The following is a 20,628-nucleotide window of genomic DNA, read 5'->3' as shown; positions in this document are numbered from 1 at the left end:
ATTTCTTTCTAAGTTCTTTATCTTTGGGTAGTGAAAAGAAATGTATATTTTTATCACCTTTCAGTCTAACGGCATTGCACTTCTGCACTATACAAACTGTTGGCATTTTTATATGTTATTTGTCTGCCTTAGCTACCCCTTTAATCAGAAGATGGAGCTTCGCTCCACACACTGGTGTGTGAGTGACTGACAGCTCTCGACCCGCGGAACCCTGGTCTCGATATTTACGTTGACGTCATCATCTACCTGCGCTGTGGAGAGGTTTTCTCTCCCCCCCCCCCCGCTAACGTACCTTGTAGTATTCGTTTTACCTTGATTAGGCCTACGGGGTCTTGTTATATCGTATGTTGTGACAGCCAGGTCTGTCTCATGTACGACAAGAATAATACTGAATGCAAAGCGCCTTTTCTAACATTCCTTGTTGCATATGTATAATAAGCTTATGTTTCAGTCAGTCCTGTTTATTAAATGCATACCAAATGTTATCTCTTTCATGTTTTTAACTCACAAGGCACTTTGTTTTGATTGAGAACACTTTTCGACATTTATACCTTTGGAATGGTAGAAATCTCTTACTAAACTTAATTGATGAAATGTTTACTAGCCTTTGAAAATATGAACATTAATAATATTGACCCATCAATATATATATATATATATATATTGTATGACTAAAGTTCATAACTTCAAATGTTTGTAATAGGTTTTATTTATTCATTACTCGCTTGGAGCTGCCAGAAGAGTTTGAAATATTATTTTCTTATTTATTTCTATTTGTTTATCTATTTATTTATTTAATCCGTAGTGTAATGATCTGGCAAATGGAATAATATGAAAACTCCATAATTGAAATATATTTATAATACGGAAAAAAAACTACTGATTACGTGACCTAGTAATATACGAGTGAGTGTGATATATTTACCGTTAAAGAGTAACTTTTCCCTAGCATATGGCAACAATCTGTTACGAAAGAGTACCCTTGGGTCCTCCGTACAGTCCATTCCCGTGAGATGAATGTCTTAAAAAAAAAAAAAAAAAAAAAATCAGCAGCCAATTAAAGGTTTCGCAACAGGGACATCATAGGTGTAAGGGTGCGTTCACACTACAAGCGGAGTAGAGAGGAGCGGCATTAATTGTTACGTAGTTTTAAATGTACAGACGCTCAGATGTTCACACTACAAGCGGAGCGGTACGCTCAAGAAATGCTGGTATATTTTTTGACGCTTGGCCGCTAGCGGTTCTCCACCACTCTACCCATGGCCAAGAAGGTATCTACCAATGCTTTCCAATAACCGTGGGTGTCTATGGACGCTTTCACACGTCACGTCCACTTACTTCTTACTTCTTACTTCAGCTCCCAGTAGTAGGCGTTATGCCTGTCAGTGGTCCCAGCATGTTCCTCCATCTGGCTCTATCATGGAAGGCCCCTTCCTCCCTCAGAGTTTCGATGTTGGGCAAGTCATGTCTGCTAAGGGCTTCTTCAACATTTTCTTTCCATCTCTTTCTCGGTCTTCCTCTTGGCCTTCTTCCATCCGGCATCCACTCCCAGCATTCCCTTGCAATTCTTTCTCCATCCATTCTTTCTAAATGTCCTAACCATCTTAACTGGGCAGCATCTATTTTGCTTAGCATGGAACAGACGCCAATGCTTTTCCTTATGTCTTCATTTTTTAATTTATATCTCCTCGTCTTTCCAACTATGGCTCTTAATGGTCTCATTTCCGCTGCCTGAATCCTGCTTATGTTTACTTTTGTCATTACCCAACTTTCTGAGCCGTATGTTAGGGTAGGAGACAAGACAGTATTGAAAATAATCCTTTTCACTTCTAAAGGTACATGTTTTTCTTTTATTATTGACCAGAGAGCTCTAACATTTGCACTAAATTTATTTATTCTTTCTGAAATATCTCTCTTATTTCCACCCTCCTTAGTGACTACACTCCCAAGATATTTGAAGATGTTTGTATTTTTTTCCATCTTATTTCCTATGGTGATGCTAAACTCGTGTTCCTCTCTTCTGCTAACGGTCAGTATCTCTGTCTTTTCTACATTCATTTTCATGCCTTTCCTTATAAAGCACTCATTCCACCTTTTTTATGTCTTCTTCGATCTCTTCCCTATCTGTGCTCCATTCAGCTATATCATCTGCATAAGCCATTATTCTGTTCTTATAGTTTTCTTCTTTACCTTCTTTAAAAATCCTCTATTACAGTTTCCATATCTATAAAAAGCAGAGGGGATAACACACTTCCTTGTTTAACCCCTGTTTCTACAGGGAACCACTTTTCTGCCCCCTTTGATGTTCTAACACTGCATCCACAGGGGTAATACAAACTTTTTATAGCTTTCTTTAGATGTCCCTTGATACCATACCTCTCCTCTATACATCTCCATACCTTTTCGCGAGGGATTGAATCAAAAGCTTTCTGTAAATCAATGAAAGCGATGTATAGGCTTTGGTTATACTCCCATGCCTTCTCTATTACCATCCTTAGTCCAAAAGTTAAGTCCGTTACTGATCTATTACTTCTATAACCATGCTGCTCTTCTCCTAATGAAGGTTCTACTGGGTCTCTTACTCTTCTCTCAATTATTCTCTCGTATAGCTTTGTGATGTGGGGTATTAGGGAAATCCCTCTATAATTGTTACAATTTCCAGCATCACCCTTACCTTTGAAAATTGGGTCTCTATGGACGCTTTCACACGTCACGTCCACTACCACGTGTAAAAGCGTCCATAGACACCCATGGTTATTGACACCACGATGTCGTGTCGTGTGAAACGAGTCTTACTGCAGTTACGCGTTGACCTTTAAGCGGGATTCGAACCACCCTTCATCTCCAGACGAAGATACCTTAGTTTTTACTCGACTACCAAGATGACCATTACTTTTCATCTTTAATTAATAATCATTCACCCTAAGGAGAGTAACTGGTTCTGGTTCAATAAAAGTTGTAAGCAAACAAGCGATAGTCGTTCCAGAACAATCGCCAGTCAACCAAACGCCAGGCCTTCAGGTTTTATGGTACGACTTTTATACACTCGTGTAGTTTGGGTTCGCGAACATACAGCGAAACGGGAGACGAGTCAAACCCCAATTGGAAGACCATTTGGTAATATAGAAGTCTCTAGAAGTTTATTTAGAACCAAAGGTTTAGTTGTATTTTACTTTAATCTATTTAGTTCTATTTCGATTCATTTTGGTTAGTTTTGGTTTATATTCTCTTTTTGTTTTCGTTTTTGTTTTGATTCGTTTGATTTTGTTTTGATTTGGAATGAACTAAGATTACTTTTTGTCTACGTAGTTTGATGATATTGTTCTAAGATAAATTAATCCTATTCCCATTTAGAGGTTTAAGACTATCTCGATTAATTCTTTTTCGGTTAAGTGGTTGGTTTAATTGTTTTGTTGAGATCAACACCAAAATATTTTATTTGTAATTCAGACTGAAAGAAAATATGAAACACCAGAGAAATATATATATATATTTTTTAATAAAAACCTTTCTTACCTTTTAGAATTTTTTCTTTCTATTATGGAGTGCAAAATATCGAAACTTGCCTGTTTCACCGGTAAATACGCGTGGAATCGCGATTCATCTCCGCAGTTCATGGAAGAGATGGTGGTAGTCTTCATACCGATCTCTTCTGATGATGATGGGATGAACCCAGTGTTGCCGTTTCTGTCTTTTTCTGTCGAGGAATATGAACGCACTCACGAAATCCTCCATCGCGACTGATTCTTGGGCAAGTCGCTTAGACGCTTTGCTCCGCCCCGCTCCTCTCCGCTTGTAGTGTGAACACCTAACCGCTCCGCTTGTAGTGCGAACAAAGCCTAAGCCTGACGTCTCGCGCACAGGATAACTCCTCGTGGTTAGGAAGCCAGGAAGATGTGTGCTTGTTCGGTGTCTTCTTTTCGCATCCGTTCCTGTTACTATATATATATATATATATATATATATATATATATATATATATATATATATATATATATATATATATATATATATATATATATATTTATATATATTTATTTATTTGGGGGTGACCAGTATTGTGCTCTGTTGGTTTGACGCCTGCGTCTGGGAAAATGTTCCGTTCAACCCTGATGCCTTGCCAAGGGTGAGCATGGGGAAGCATTGTAGAGATGTAAGGGCAAATGGGCCCCTTTATCCTATTACGGTCCTAGGCGTCCCCCCCCCAGTTGAATAAAATCGCCTGACGACAGAGGTAAGCATTGAAACTTGCCCTTCCAGGAAGACTAAACCCACGAGTGTTTGAACGTAGGCCATTGTTGCCAGCCAAACCATCACAGTTCCCCAGTGACGAATGAAATGTCTCGGGTTTAGCCTGAATCGTGTCAGTAAGGTTTGAGCCGGCGGTCGCCCTAAGATGAATGCTGTAAAATCGTCAGGACCGTGCCGGAAGTTCCACAGCGCATATCAGTTTAGTTGGTGATTAAGTTATTCTCTTTATTTTGTATTAATTTATTTTTATATTTATTGTATCGACGGAATTAAATAATTTGACAGTACCGAGAAAAGATATATAAGTCGGCGTTACTCCCGAACCTATTAATCACATTTTTATTGTGACACACATGGCATGTCAACGTGCTCAAGCGCGCGCGCGAGCACACACACACACACGCACACACACACACACACACACACACACACACACACACACACACACACACACACACACACACACACACACGGACTAGAAGGGATGTGTACATAGAGTGGAGAGGCCCTGTATTCGTATCACATTCACACCCGTGCTTGCACGCTCGCCTGCCCGCAGTTACCTGCACACATGGCCCGCACTATCAAGGCTCGTACTTATCGCCTCATCCCTCTCCTTCCTCTTCTCCTACCTCCCTCCTCCACTACGTTTTCCTTCACCACCACCACCGATTCCTTCTCCTTTCTCTTCCTCCACCACCACCACCACCACTACCACCACCACCTCTTCTTTTTCTCTCCCCAACTTCCTCCTCGTTCTCCTCTTCCGATTATGCGGCATAGGAATGGCCTCTTTCCCTTCCTTTCCCTCTCCTGGTCGGGTCCGCCTGCCTGGCTTCCTCAGCCCACTAACTCAATCGGGCCCCTACAACGCAGTCTGTCCAGGGGTGTCTGTCGGTTGATTGGGGGGCCGGGGTCCCCCTCGGATCATCAACGTAAAGGTCACCGCCACCCTTCTCTCTCGGTTGGTGGAGACTCCCTTCGCTTCGGCACCATATTTGAGTGATTGTGCTCTGGCTGACGCCAAATGGTGGATCCAGAACTATGGAGGGAGGGGTGTGTGTGATCATCATCATAATTCCTTCCATCAATGTCATCATCATAAAGTTGTCTCTGGGAACGACCGTTGACACCTGACGGTTTTGTTCAGCCGATGAGGTAACCCTGGACTGAGGCCTTGTCACTAGCGGTTTGAACCGCGGGGAAACCGCGCGGTGGTTCTGTATAATCAAGGAAAAATACGCGGTTGTGTGTGAACGTTTCGGTGGACTTTCATCGTAAGTGAACCGCCGCGGTTCAAATCGCTAGTGTCATTCACAGAGGTGATGAATAAGATCGTCTAGCGATATACAGAGTTAGATTTTGAAGTTTCAGATTAGTCGAGTAGTAGTGAGAAACGACTTCGTCTCTATCTATCTATCTTCCCCTCCCTCTATCTCATCTGCATGGACCTTTATGTCTGTATGTATGTATATTCCGCCTCGTGAGTAATGGTCACGGGCCGATCCCTGATGGCTGCAGGCGTCTGTAACGTGCCCTTGGCAGTCCAAGGCCATACATGCAGTTTATGACCGTTATTAGAGTTTCATTCCAACCCCGTTCCCCGTGTCCACCCGTCGATAATAGCGATGAACATCCATACTTATTTTGGCTATCGTTACACAGTTTTAATGAGCTGAGCAGCCTACCCCCACCCTTCTGGTCGTTTAGGAGTTAATGAATGGGTCAGTTGCTCTTGGCCAAGTTGTGCTGACCATGTTAATTGACCAAGATGGACCAGGTCGTTGTACTCCCCGTCCCTTCCCTTTCCGTCCCGTCCCCAGGCAGTTGATTTTTAAGTCACCGCTTAGACAGGTTTTTGACGCGCACTTCCTATTGATAGCAGTATTTATTTATTTATATCTTATTTGATTGATATATTATCATTATTCTTTTCATTCGTCCACGTGTACTACCTCAGGCGCAGGCGTTGATGGCAATGCACCCTACAGAGTCGCGCGGTATGGATGATGCATTCGTATGATTGCATTGAGCGTCGAGCCGTGGGGTGGCAATTGGCCCGGACGGGGTCTCGAACAAGTTAGGCCCCGTTCATTTCGGTGTTTGCCCCCGCTTAAGTGAAATTGACACATTTTATGGTATATAGCTTTGGATACAAACCTTGATACACCTAAAGAGTTTGGAGTTTAGTAATAATCTAGTAGATTTCTCATTGAGACTATAAGCACACACACACACACACCTGTGTATATATATGTGTACAATGTGTATATATATATATATATATATATATATGTATATATATGTATATACAGTATATAATATATGTATATATGTATATATGTATATATATATGCATATATATATGTATATATATGTATATATGTATATGTATATATGTATATATATATATGTATATATATGTATATATGTATATATATGTATATATATGTATATATATATGCATATATATATGTATATATATATATATGTAATATATATGTATATATATATATATGTATATGTATATTTATATATATTATATGTATATATATATGTATATATATATGTGTATATGTGTATATATATATGTATATATATATGTATATATATTATATATATATTTTTATATATATATGTGTATATTTGTATATATATATGTATATATATATATATATATATATATATATATATATATATATACACCTTTTGGGCAAAGTCTTTCTCTTAAACAATTACTGTTGAATGCTAAAGCACAAGTGGCATCAATGATTTTTAGAGAACATTTCTCTAACTTTCTAAGTATCATTCTCTCTTCATGGTTCAAACTCTGGAGGAAAGTACGAAAGTCGTCAGATTGGTTTTCCATTTTATACCGACAGCTGTTTCAACCATTTCACATGGTCGTCTTTACCCTGAAGACGACCATGTGAAATGGTTGAAACAGCTGTCGGTATAAAATGGAAAACCAATCTGACGACTTTCGTACTTTCCTCCAGAGTTTGAACCATGAAGAGAGAATGATACTTAGAAAGTTAGAGAAATGTTCTCTAGAAATCATCTATGCCACATTTGCTTTAGCATTCAACAGTAATATATATATATATGTATATATATATATATATATATATATATATATATATATATATATATATATACAGGGGTTGAACAAAATATGAACACGCAAAATAGTACATCTTGATGCATGTTGGCAACACTGCTTCAGGGTAAATAATGCGCCGCGTATGTATTGCGCAGTTTACGTAGCAGGTCACGTAGGTTACATTTCATTCTCTTACACGCTTTGGTCTGCGACGGTTACAACAAGCGACCGGTGTAATGTGTGATCTCTCGGACTTCGAAAGAGGGTAGATTGTTGGTGCCCGGTTAGTGGGAGCGTCGGTTTGAGAAGAGTCATTTTTCGCCCGCACTAAAATTAAACGAAAATAACCATTTGGTAAAATTATACAATCATTTTACATTTGCATGGTTTTTTCTTGCAAAAGCTATCATGTTTTGTGGCAACATTAATTTCACAAAGATAAATAGTATTTATGAACACATACAATGGTTTGTTTAATCATATTAATTCTTATGTTACAAAAATAATACGCGACCTAAGGGGGGACTACAGTAGTGGCGTGTTCCCACACCATAAACCACCTAACTTTAACCTTTAACCCTAACCAAAATATTTTTTAAATTAAATATAGCTTTGAACACTCCATCTCCCAGGTGTGCGCCCCTCCCCCTCCCGAAGGTTGGGAAACCCTAGTTTGAAAATACATGCATACACAAACACAAATATATGTACACATTCTTTTGCGTGCCTGTCTATGTGCATGTATGTGTGTGTGGATTGACAATAAATGTCTACAGCTAATAGGTGAAGAAATGTATCTAGTTTATCTTCAGAATATATATGGTTATAGGGGTTTATCTGCAAAAACGTAAGAGTTTGTGAATAAACTATTTCCGCCCGCACTAAAATTAAATGAAAATAACCAATATTTCAACATTTGGTAAAATTATACAATAATTTTACATTAATATGCTTTCTTCTTACAAAAGTTATCATGGTTTGTGGCAATATTAATTTCACCAATATAAATGATATGGACACACACAGTGGTTTGTTTAATCATGTTAATTCTTAAGTCACAAAAAATACTACGCAACTTAAGGGAGTACTACAGTAGTGGCGTGTTCCCTGACCATAAACCTCCTACCCTTGATCCTTAACCCTAACCAAAATATTTTTTTTAATTAAATATAGTTATCCAAGTACCTGGAGTGATAGGGTATCAGAATATATATGGTTAATGCGGTCTATCTCTAAAACCCTAGGAGGAGTTCGTGTACAAACAAATAAACAAAGAAACAGACAGACAGAGGCTACTACTTTATCAATATATATATATATATATATATATATATATATATATATATATTATACACACACAATGACTCCTCCTCGTAGAGGATTGAGACTAGACAATAAAAGTTCACAGAAGGCCAACTGCGCTTTTAACCTTCATTGCAATTGAATGTCAGGACAAGACCACAATGTAATTGAAAGTGCATTTGAACGTGCGTGAATTTTCACTCTGACACACTTTTACTTCATTTCGAATGACAACGCAATGTACTCACCTGTCGGTGCTAGGTCATCCCCCGGCACTGGCGATATACTTCCCAGAGAGGCACTGCAGACTTTATTATCGGGCCAGGGAAGAGTTCCTAAGCCCAATTGCTTCCCCAGGGAGTCCGTTGACCACGCCCACTGCACCTAATCCTCCAATCATCAGAGGGGCCGAAGAAGGGGCTGCCAGATGCGCGACGTCATCCAAACTTGCCTTGATCCTTGATTGTTTGCATTGGACCTCAGAGGGGAAGTGTTTAGAAGTAACTTGTGTTGGGTTTGCCTCGTGTATTTCGGTGTATTTGAGGGGATTAATTGCTGAGAAAGTGGCTATGGCGCGGAGTACGAGTTCTGAAGGTATTGACATCAGGTTCTTGGAGAGAAAAGTGGTCTCTCTCGAGTCACAAATTCACGATCTCAAGTCAAGAGTCATCAGCAACGAAAGGAAAGCTGCAGCTGAAAAACGTAGAAAGGAAGGTAAGGCTGCCCAGAAGAAATATTCTGCAGGGAATGGTTTGAATTGGCATGAAATATATATATATATATATATATATATATATATATATATATATATATATATATATATATATATATATATATATATATATATATATATTGAATAGTAAGAACGAATTAGTGAATAACAAAAAAATTGCCTTCAGATGATGTTAATTTGTGTGTACGAAATGCGCGAATTATATATGTATATATACACGTGTGTGTATGTCCGTCAGTGTCTGAATTTACCTAATGACAATTTACAGGAAAAGAGTTACACTGGTAGGGTTCCGTCTCTTTTTATCCATCGACCAAACCTTACATTTAGGTCGTCAATAGTACAAGGTTGGACTGTGTCCAGTCCAGTCCAAAGCTTCCTGCCAGAGATATTTGGGAAGGTTGAGGACCGTTGCCAACCACTATGGAGCTCCAGGATATTAGTAATCGAAAATCGAGGCAACAAAATGATTAGTTTGTGTTGGGACCACACCACCGATGCATACTCCAATCTCGGACGGATGAGGGACTCTGTGGCTCTTTTCACCATCTCTGGAGTGCAAAGCCACGGTTCAAGAGCGTGCATCTCTCGCTCACAATCTCGGGGGACCAGGTTGTCTCTGACCATTACTCTCTGATAATTTTCTTCTTTTCCTTTTGTAATTTATTCAATTCCCATTAGTTAGATCATTGATAGTGTCTTTGTACTTTATTCACATGTCCAATACTTTGAGTTTTTGGACATGGATTAGCCTCAATGTCTTCCCAGAGATGCCTCTCTCCCACCCACAAAACTCTCTCCTTCTCTCTCTCTCTTTCCCTCTCTTTCCTCCGTCTGTCCGTCTCTCTCCTGACCATCCTCTCTCTCTCCTATGTCAGTCTCTCTCACCTCTGGCTCTCACTGTCTCTAGTCTGTCTCTGTCATAACTCTTTCTCCTTTCTTTCTCCTCCGTCTCTCTCTTTCCTCTGTCTCTTTATCTCTCTCTGTCTCCTCTCTCTTCCTCTTTGTCTCCTCTCCCTTCCTCTTTGTCTCCTCTCCCTTCCTGTCTCCCTCCTCTCTCTTCCTGTCTCCCTCCTCTCTCTTCCTGTCTCCCTCCTCTCTCTTCCTGTCTCCCTCCTCTCTCTTCCTGTCTCTCTCTCTTCCTCTCTCTCTTCCTCTCTCTCTCTCTCTCTCTCTCTCTCTCTCTCTCTCTCTCTCTCTCTCTCTCTCTCTCTCTCTCTCTCTCTCTCTCCTCTCTCTCTATCTCCTCTCTCTCTATCTCCTCTCTCTCTATCTCCTCTCTCTTCCATTCTGTCTCCTTTCTCTTCCTGTCTCCCTCCTTTCTCTTCCTGTCTCCCTCCTCTCTCTTCCTGTCTCCCTCCTCTCTCTTCCTGTCTCCCTCCTCTCTCTTCCTCTCTCTCTCTCTCTCTCTCTCTCTCTCTCTCTCTCTCTCTCTCTCTCTCTCTCTCTCTCTCTCTCTCTCTCTCTCTATCTCCTCTCTCTTCCATTCTGTCTCCTTTCTCTTCCTGTCTCCCTCCTCTCTCTTCCTGTCTCCCTCCTCTCTCTTCCTCTCTCTCTCTCTCTCTCTCTCTCTCTCTCTCTCTCTCTCTCTCTCTCTCTCTCTATCTCCTCTCTCTTCCATTCTGTCTCCTTTCTCTTCCTGTCTCCCTCCTCTCTCTTCCTGTCTCCCTCCTCTCTCTTCCTGTCTCCCTCCTCTCTCTTCCTGTCTCCCTCCTCTCTCTTCCTGTCTCTCTCTCTCTCTCTCTCTCTCTCTCTCTCTCTCTCTGTCTCTCTCTCTGTCTCCTCTTCACCCCACCCCCCAGGGCCCAGTACTTTGAAGTAGTGGGGGGCTTGTGTGTGGCAAGGATGGGCTGAGCTGTGCCAGCCAGGTGCAACCATACTGGAGAGGTCAGCCCTAAGCTGCCAGACAAAATCTGAGCCAATGGACTTTGACGACCCTGGCTTGTTTTTGACTATGGACCAGAATGCTCATAGGATTTGCCACCCTCACCCTATGACAGTTGTTTTAGGATGAGGTTCTTGGGGTAGTGAATAGATAGGGGATCCCCCACCCTTTTCCTTTGTGAATTCCCCTATCCCTATCCTTCATATTTGCTACCCTGCTCTCCTTTTCTCACCATCTTTCTCTAATACTTATTAAGGAAGGTTCTGGTATCTTGGTGCCTCCCAAGCTACATGTCTGAACCCAGTCAAGTGGGGATGTATACCGCAAGGTCACTACTCCCTGCGAGGGCCAAAAGCTCACTGACTGGGGTATGCATGTTTGCAAGGTAGGTACTGGGCTGCCAACTTCCTTTCTATCCAGTGCACATGCAGAGTGACTATGCTGGCCCCATTCTTAATGGGACAAAACTAAAGAGGACAAATTTACGGGTTGACAAAGTCTCTAACTCACCTCTGAGGTCCTGCATGTGTAAATAGTTGTTTTTGGAACTTCCTGACTGCAGATACTTTTCTTTTATTGCTTGAGGCATCAGGCAACTGCAGTATCTTCTATGTATTCCTCTGTCTTTCTTGATATATGGTGTGGCCCTATAAATATACACAATCATGGCAGCTGTTCAGACTGTATATTCTAAATTTCCACCACTACCTGATCCTCCTCCTAAACCTCCCGATCCCTCTCCTAATACTGCTGATTCTAACGTTGATGATGTTGGCTCAGCAAAAGTAAAACTCCCAGTTGTTGACTCTGGCTTGAAAAAGGATTTCGGTAATGATACTGTGACTTCATTGACAGATAATTCTGTTGTCCAGAAACCTACAATTGGAATGGCTTCTGGAGTGACAAAATCATCTTTAGATACTCTGAAGCCTATAAATAGCTCAAGTATTGCTCCTAATTGTCATAGAATTTTATATTTAAAATATGTCTCTCTTGATAAGAGTTATGTTGACTTACATGAAGAGTTCTGTAAGTTTGGATCAATTAAAGAGATCAGGGTTAAACTGACTGACAACTTTAAGGCTTGGCTAGTTTGGATTTCATTTCTTTCTAATCAGGATGCAGCTGCTGCCTGCTTGGATTATAATAATTCCAAAGGAAATGAATCTTTGGCCCAACTTGTTGCTAGAGTGCCATCTAACCTGGATGTCTTTTATCCAGAAAACTCAGTAGAGGATAGGAAGGAAAGTGTGCAGAGGCCTCCCAATCCACCTAAGTGGCTTATTATCACTTTTGCAAAGGAGCGTGCTAACTTGTTCGAGTTTAGAAGATTCTTGAAGAGTCATCTTGGCTCTGATAATTTGAATAACTCACTGGTATCACAATTTGGAAGAAATTCCTTCTTAATTTATGTAAAGTCTTATGAGCAAGCTGCCATGGTACGTTTGAGTCAGAAATCAGACATTAAGGAAATTAAACCCCACCATACCTTTAGTTATGCCAAAGGGGTAATTTTTAAGAGATCTCTGTGACTTTGAGGAGGATGAAATTTTAGAAATATGTCCAACTAATGTTTGGAAGGTTTTTAAAATCCCTCGTTCTTCTATGGTTATCCTAAGTTTTTCTGGTGAAGATCTACCTCATTATGTAGAGATAGAAAAAGAGATTGTTTATATGAAGTAGTTTAAGCCTCGTCCCCCTCAGTGCTTTAACTGCTATGGTTTTGGCCATCCTTCCCGCTGATGTACAAAAGACAAACTGTGTTTGATATGTGCTCAGCCTGAGCATGGGGATTGTTCCTGCCCAAGTGTTTGTATAAATTGTAAAGGAGAGCATAATGCCAAGGATAAGAACTGTGTATTTATAAGAAGGAGCAGGAAGCATTACTAAAAGCCCATGCAAAACATATAAGTGTAGGTCATGCTAAAAGACCACTAACTAGTTCTAAAAGCTAGAGTGATGTTGTTAAAACAAATAGTAATGAAGATCAGCCAATTGTAGAAGCCAATAGAAATAAAAATGCCAATATGAAATCTGTTAACACTGAACCCAAGCCTCAGCGTAAAAGTGTCACTATTAAATCTCAACTTGGAATTTCCAGTACATCTCAACCCCCCTCTGCGGAGGTTTCCTAACCCCCTGTTGAGGGGGTGTCTCCTGCCCCATCTGGAGGGGAACCTAAGGTTTCCATTGCTGAAACCTCACAGACCTCTTTCAATAAAGCACCCTCTCAGGCAATCTTTCTTCCAGACTTTGGGGACTCCCCAGTATAGGGATTGCTGACTAGTGTACCTCACTCAGTTGAGGTGCACAGAAGCAATGAAGATCAGCCAACTCTAAAACCCAATAGAAAAACAAATGCTAATACAAATTCTTCTGTCAATGCTGAACCCAAGCCTCAGCGTGAAAGAGTCACCACTAGATCTAATCGTTCTTTTTCTCCTCCACAACCTGGAATTTCTAGTACTCCTCAATCCTCCTCTGCAGAGGTTCTCTCATCCCCTGTTGATGGAATGTCTCCTGCCCCATCTGGAGGGGCACCTAAGGTCTCCATAGCTGGAACCTCACAGGGTTCCTTCAGTAAAGCCTCCTCTCAGACAATCTCTCTCCCAAACTTGGCAGGCTCCCCAGTAAAGGGATCGCTGACTGGTGTGCCTCATTCGGTTGAGGTGCACAGAAGCAAAGCTATGGAGTCTGAAGCTGTGTGCAGTAAAAGACTCCACAATCCACCCTCATCTCCAACTTCTTCCCCATATTGTGATATGCAATCCAAGAAAGGAACTAGTAATTCAGACTCTATATCAACATCTGTAGGACCATTGTCAGAGAGAAGGATGCCAGCTTTGAGAACAAGGAAATTAGATAAGAACCCATCTTGTAAACCCTCTCTCTCCCAACCTTCTCTTCTCAGGCCAGGAGAACCAAAAAAGAAAAGGTTCGGATTCTCTTCAAAGAACATGATGTGTTTGCTATTTGTCTCCAAGAGACTATGCCAAATGCTTCTGGAGTCAATGGACTTTATCCCCTAATGTTGGACTTAATTATAATTTTTATAGATCCCCTATGATTTGGGGCCGTGCTCATGGAGGTGCTGGTATCATTGTTAACAAGTCTGTAAACCACAGAATTGTCCACCTACGTGTTGCAGGCTTGTGCAGTACAATTTTTTACCACTAAGTGGATCACTTTATGTTCTTTGTAGAGCCTGAACTGGAAGATCGACTTCTAGACATATTTAACTACTCCCATCAGTTTGAGTTAAATTACCTACAATCTTTGGTCGACCAGCTTCCTCAGCCTTTTATTTTAATGGGTGATTTTAATGCCAAGCATCCTCTATGGGGTGAATCAAGGTGTGACCCCTGGGGTAATATGATTGAAGAATTTATTGATAATAATGATGTCATTTTGATGAATGACTGTTCCAAAACTAGGTTTGATGTCTTTCACAATTCAAGTTCTGCTATTGAACTAACTATTTGTTCATTATCCTTAAGATTAGATTACAGTTGGTCAATAGATGAAGGTCTACATGGTAGTGACCACTGACCTATCCATATTAGATATTTAAGGAACATCCCCTCCTCTCGCTTACCTAAATGGAAGACAGGAGAGGCTGATTGGGGATTATTTAAGAGATCCACAGAGATTAATTATAAGACTAGTGATTTTTCTAGTAACTGTGATGCATATGATTATATGGTAGGCATCATATTTTGTGGTGCTTTTTCATCCATTCCTAGGAGAGCTGGTAAATCTCGATGCCCAGTAGTCCCCTGGTGGAATGATGAATGTGCTTTGAGCTGAAAGATTACAAGAACTTGCTATAAGAAATATTTGAGATATCCCCCATAAAATACAGCTAGGTAAATACACCTAGGTAAATATGCACAAATATATACAATATGTTGCTATGGTACACTTGTTTAAGTTATGCTTTCCACAACACGACCCAGAATCATTTCTGAAGGCTAACAATAACTGCAATTTGCCTCGGCATTCTGAATAAATAGAACAAAAGTAATGGCTTTGGTTGTGGGGGCTTCCTAGCATGAGTTTCTTACCAATTATACCTAGGAATTTAAGAAATAATATGAAATCACATTCTAGTTCAGATCATTACTATATTTTGTTTAACTACTTAGAAATGGAGAGAGTGAGTGGTTTGAAGTAAAGGTGGGACTTCGTCAAGGATGCGTTATGTCGCCCTGGCTGTTCAACTTATACATGGATGGGGTGGTGCTAGAGGTGAATGCTAGGGTAGTGGGTCAGGGATTGGAGATGGTTAAAGAAAATGGAGAAAAGTGGGAGGTGAGCCAGCTGTTGTTTGCGGACGACACTGCGCTTGTGGCAGGATCGGAGGAGGGATTGAGGAAGCTGGTGGCAGAGTTTGGGAGAGTATGTGATAGAAGAAAGCTAAAGATAAATGTGGGTAAAAGTAAGGTGATGAGATGTACAAGGGGTGAAAGTGGCAGTAGACTGGAAGTGAACATTAAGGGAGAGCGACTGGAGGAAGTGGATAGTTTTATATACTTGGGTGCAAGCGTAGCAGGAAAAGGTAGAGTGAAGGTGGAGGTAGAATGTAGATTGAGAGAAGCGAGTAAATGCCTTGGTGGATTAAAGAGTGTAATGAGGAATAGACATTTAGGAATGGATGCGAAGAGGAGACTGTATGAAGGAGTGATTGTGCCAACAGCACTGTATGGGGCAGAAACATGGAACATAAGAGAAGAAGAGAGAAGGAGTTTGAATGTGTTTGAGATGAGGTGTCTGAGAAGTATGGTGGGGGTTACTAGGCTAGATAGAGTGAGAAATGAGGAGGTGAGGAGGAGAACAGGGGTGAAAAAGGATTTGGGAGATAGGGTTGATGAAAGAATATTAGGATGGTTTGGACACATGGAAAGAATGAGTGAAGAAAGACTAGTAAAAGAGGTATGGAAGGCAGATGTGGAGGGAGTGAACATGAGGGGACGTCCTAGGATGAGGTGGATGGATGGGGTGAAAGGGGCTTTGGGGAAGAGGGGAATGTCTGTTGAGGAAGGAAGGGAGAGGACGGAAGACAGAGGTGAGTGGAGAATGGTTGTATATGGATGTTGTTGTGATTGCATGAGGAGGAATGGGCGGGGGGGTGGGGGGTGGGGTAGTATGTGTGAGTAATTTTTGACGCAGCCCGAAGGGATTTCTCCCCGTCCTCTCCTTATATGCAAGGGGGGACGGAGAGGGGGGGTCGCCGATTAAATGAAGCGGCCTTGCTGTGGATGTGCTGTGTCTTGCGACACTGCTTCTGACCCAGGGCGGTGGGCAAGGTGCAGGGATGACCCATCATCCAGGAGGTGCTCAGATGAGAGGGAGGGTGGGAGGGGTGTGGAGTGTATTTAGGGATGAAATGGGTGGGAGTGTTTTTATGCCTTTCCCTTTTTGGCTACCTCCCTTGAAAGGGGAAAAAGCCTTGGTATATGTATGTATGTATGTACTTTCATAATTGGTGTTGGAAGACTGCTCCATCATGGAAGGAATTAAGTGGGACTTTTATATACTATGCAATACTGAGCTGCCACATAAATCAAATCATCAGAGATGCCATGCATGTATGAAGGCTTTATGCCAATATTGGTATTTATGTATAATGTTTACTTAAGAGTGAATTACCATTTGTGTGGTGTAATATTTAATGTTTCATTGATTTGGTGTGACCTTGTGTAGGGAAGTTCTCCAGTATTTTCAAGTCAACTTTGTAATGAAAAGTTTAAAATTTGGGGTCGAGGCATTTTTATCTAAGACTAGATATAGATTTTTTAACAATGAAGAACTTTCTTTTCAGATTCCAAGTTCAAGCAGAAATTTAAGCAGCAGCGCCTGGCAGCATGGCAGCCCATCTTGACGGCAGACACAGTATTACCAGCCTTCTTCCTCATTGGGCTTCTTTTCATACCACTTGGCATAGCTCTTCTGTTTTTCTCAGAAAGTGTAAGTTTCATTGTTATTGTTGTTAGTCTTATTGCAAAGCACTGGCTAGGACTTGAAAAGCAGGAGTACTACAGGTTGATTATGTAACTGACACTAGCTACTGCAATAGTACTTATAGTATACTTAGGATTTTTTATATAAATATATTTTTTTTATATTTTGTAAATTAGGAAATGCATGGTTAAGAGATTTTGGGGGGTATTAGTTCATATATTACAACATTACTTGTGTTTTATAGAGGGAGATGGGGGAGTATATCCTGGAGTTGCTGAATGTTGAGACAGAGTGGCTTTGATTGTGCTAGTGAGAAATACTAGGAGAATGACTGGTTGATAAAGAGAATGAGAAGATTATTGCAAAATAAAAGGTGCAACTTAATTCTTCAAAAGAAATGAAAGGACACCTAAATTTGATGGATTTCATGTTGAATGACTGACAAAAGGTGGACTAGGAATACTGGAGTGACTAGTGAGGTTCCAGTAGATTAAAGTACATGTATAGTATTGGGGTATTGGCTGCTTGTTATTGTGGCAAAGTAGCATGCAGTCGATACTTTAGGGTCTATATGGGGCGCCCCTACGGACCAGAGCCACACATCATTTTGTCTATGATAGAAGAAATTCTGTTCATAGAGAAATGATGACACTTTTATACTACGACTGTCCCTCCGTTATGCTGTCCCCCAACCCCTTGTTGCTGTCCTGTACCATTTCTCTGAGTATTCTCTTTCTGTGATGGGGGAATTCCCTGTGGTGGGGGAAAAGAATACTGCCACCAAGTCTCCCACTTGGATCGTAAGAGGCGAGAAGAAAGGGACGGGGAGAGGGACTAGGCATCCTTCTCCCTGTAGCCCCAAGGGGCAGATTCCTAAAAAGAAAAGGAAAGGCATAAGGGGTGCTGGAGGGCCTCAGGCCAGCACCCTAAGGTTTGGGTCTTTTAATGTGCGTGGATGTGGTACAGATGAGAGTAAAAGGGAAGAGATAGGTAGTATGTTTGTGAGAAGAAAGATGGATGTGTTGGCTTTGAGTGAAACTAAGTTGAAAGGGAAGGGTGAGTGTAAGTTTGGGAGTGTAAGTGGGAGGTTATCAGGAGTGAAGAGAGGGCGAGGGAGGGAAGGGGTGGCTATTCTAGTAAGTGAGGAGATAGGTAAACAGGTAGTGGAGTGGAAGGAGGTTTCCTCAAGGATAATGTGGATGAAGGTGAAACTGGGAAAGGAGATGTGGGTCTTTGTAAGTGCATATGGGCCTGGCAGTGAGAAGAGCATGGAAGAAAGGGAGGCCTTTTGGATATATTTAAATGAGTGCATAGAGGGTTTAGGAAGAAATGGGGAGACCTTAATGCTAGGGTGGGAAATGGTCCAATCGATGGAGTGGTTGGGAAGTGTGGAGTTCCAGGAAAGAATCATAGTGGAGAGTTGATGGTGGAAATGTGTCTAGAAAGAGAGTTGATGATAGCAAATACAGTGTTTCGGAAGAAAGTCAAGCATAAGTACACATGGGAGAGGGTGGTGGAGGGAAGGGTGGTAGATAGAGCGCTAATGGATTATGTAGTGGTAAATAGGATTATGATAGGAAGAGTTAAGGATGTACATGTGCTAAGGGGAGAGGGTGGGGGAATATCAGATCATTTTTTGGTGGAAGGTAAGCTGAGAGTGAAGTATAGATGGAGAAGGAGGAAAGGGACAAAAGGTAGGGAGGTTCTTAGAGTGAACTCCTTGAATGAAAAGGAAAAGGAGAAGGAGTACGAAAAGAAGCTGAAGGAGGAGTGGGAGGGAGTAAAGGATAGAGCAGAGATGGGTGTGGAGGAGGAATGGGGATGGTTCAAGGAAGGAGTCTTAAAGTGTGCAAGGATGGTGTGTGGAACAAGAAGGACAGGGGGAAATAGAAGAAAGGGTAGTGAATGGTGGGATGAGGAAACAAAGAAGGTTGTAGAAGAGAAGAAGTGAGCATTCACAGATTGGTTACAAAAGAGGACAGGGGAGTCATATGAGAGGTACAAAGAAAAGAAAAGAGAAGTAAAGCAAAAGGTAAAGGAGGCAAAGAGGAGAGCAGATGTGAAATGGGGTAGGAGTATGACAGAAAATTTTGAAAGTAATAAAAAGATGTTTTGGAAAGAAATTAAGAGAGGAAGAGGAGGCGAATCAAGTAGAGAAGAAAAGGTAAAAGGTACAGATGGAGTGATGATAATGGAAGAGATGGCAGTGAGGGGAAGATGGGCAGAATATTTTAGGGAGTTGCTGAATGTGAAGGAGGATAGGTAAGGAAAGATAGCTGCAGTGGGAAATGCGAAGAAAATGAGAGTGATGAGTGAGGAGAATGGAGGAGAAATAAGGAAGGATGAGGTGAAGGCAGTTGTAAAGATGATGAAAGCAGGTAAGGCACCTGGTCTGGATGGATGCCATGCAGAATGTCAGAAAAAGGGAGGTTAAGTGATGGTGGACTGGTTGGTGAGGTTATTTAATGTTTGCTGGAGAGAGGGTGGAGTACCGGAGGACTGGAGAAGTGCCTGTATAGTTCCTCTTTACAAGGGAAAAGGGGACAAGTGTGAATGTAGTAATTTCAGAGGGATTAGCCTGTTGAGTGTAGTAGGGAAGGCTTATGGGAGGATCTTAATTGAGAGGATTAGGAGAGGAACAGAGGGAGTAATTGGTGAGGAACAATGTGGATTTAGGACGGGTAGAGGTTGTGTAGATCAGATCTTTGTGGTAAGACAGATATGTGAGAAAGCTATAGGAAAGGGGAAGGATGTTTTTTGGGCTTTTATGGATCTGGAAAAGGCTTACGATAGGGTAGACAGAAAGGCACTGTGGGAGGTTATGCAGATTTATGGGATAGGAGGAAAGCTTTTGGGAGCTGTCAAGAGTTTTTATGAGAGTAGTAGAGCATGTGTTAGGATTAGAAATGGAGAGAGTGAGTGGTTTGAAGTAAAGGTGGGACTTCGTCAAGGATGCGTTATGTCGCCCTGGCTGTTCAACTTATACATGGATGGGGTGGTGCGAGAGGTGAATGCTAGGGTAGTGAGTCAGGGATTGGAGATGGTTAAAGAAAATGGAGAAAAGTGGGAGGTGAGCCAGCTGTTGTTTGCGGACGACACTGCGCTTGTGGCAGGGTCAGAGGAGGGATTGAGGAAGCTGGTGGCAGAGTTTGGGAGAGTATGTGATAGAAGAAAGCTAAAGATAAATGTGGGTAAAAGTAAGGTGATGAGATGTACAAGGGGTGAAAGTGGCAGTAGACTGGAAGTGAACATTAAGGGAGAGCGACTGGAGGAAGTGGATAGTTTTAGATACTTGGGTGCAAGTGTAGCAGGAAAAGGTGGAGTGAAGGTGGAGGTAGAATTTAGATTGAGAGAAGCGAGTAAATGCCTTGGTGGTTTAAAGAGTGTAATGAG

At 41.4% G+C, this 20,628-nt stretch overlaps 2 protein-coding genes across 7 annotated transcripts in view; one reads left to right on the top strand and one right to left on the bottom strand.

Moving 5' to 3' along the window:
• The window catches only part of LOC143021293 (uncharacterized), a 55,088-nt gene extending 46,088 nt beyond the window's left edge, over nucleotides 1–9,000 (bottom strand). Inside the window, exon 1 of the mRNA XM_076178700.1 lies at nucleotides 8,905–9,000. The gene's annotated coding sequence lies outside the window, so the exon portion shown is untranslated. The remainder of the gene's footprint in view (nucleotides 1–8,904) is intronic.
• Nucleotides 1–20,628, top strand: part of Cdc50 (cell cycle control protein 50A) — a 150,575-nt gene that overhangs the window by 63,000 nt on the left and 66,947 nt on the right. For 4 of the 6 annotated variants that reach the window (XR_012965963.1, XR_012965962.1, XM_076178085.1 and 1 more), the window contains exons 1-2: nucleotides 8,869–9,370; nucleotides 17,096–17,241. Coding sequence is in view for 4 of the 6 variants with exons in the window: in XM_076178085.1 (XP_076034200.1) it covers nucleotides 8,884–9,370; nucleotides 17,096–17,241 (633 nt within the window). In the remaining 2 variants the exon portion in view is untranslated. Of the gene's footprint in view, nucleotides 1–8,868; nucleotides 9,371–17,095; nucleotides 17,242–20,628 lie in introns of those variants that run through there. The other 2 variants (XM_076178088.1, XM_076178087.1) reach the window with 1 other exon arrangement.

This window comes from Oratosquilla oratoria, chromosome 41 (assembly GCF_046742065.1).
Source record: "Oratosquilla oratoria isolate Oo_2021 chromosome 41, ASM4674206v1, whole genome shotgun sequence".
In the NCBI taxonomy this organism is placed as follows: Eukaryota; Metazoa; Arthropoda; class Malacostraca; order Stomatopoda; family Squillidae; genus Oratosquilla; species Oratosquilla oratoria.
Note: the sequence above shows the minus strand (reverse complement) of the source record. Positions and strands in the feature narration are given on the sequence as shown.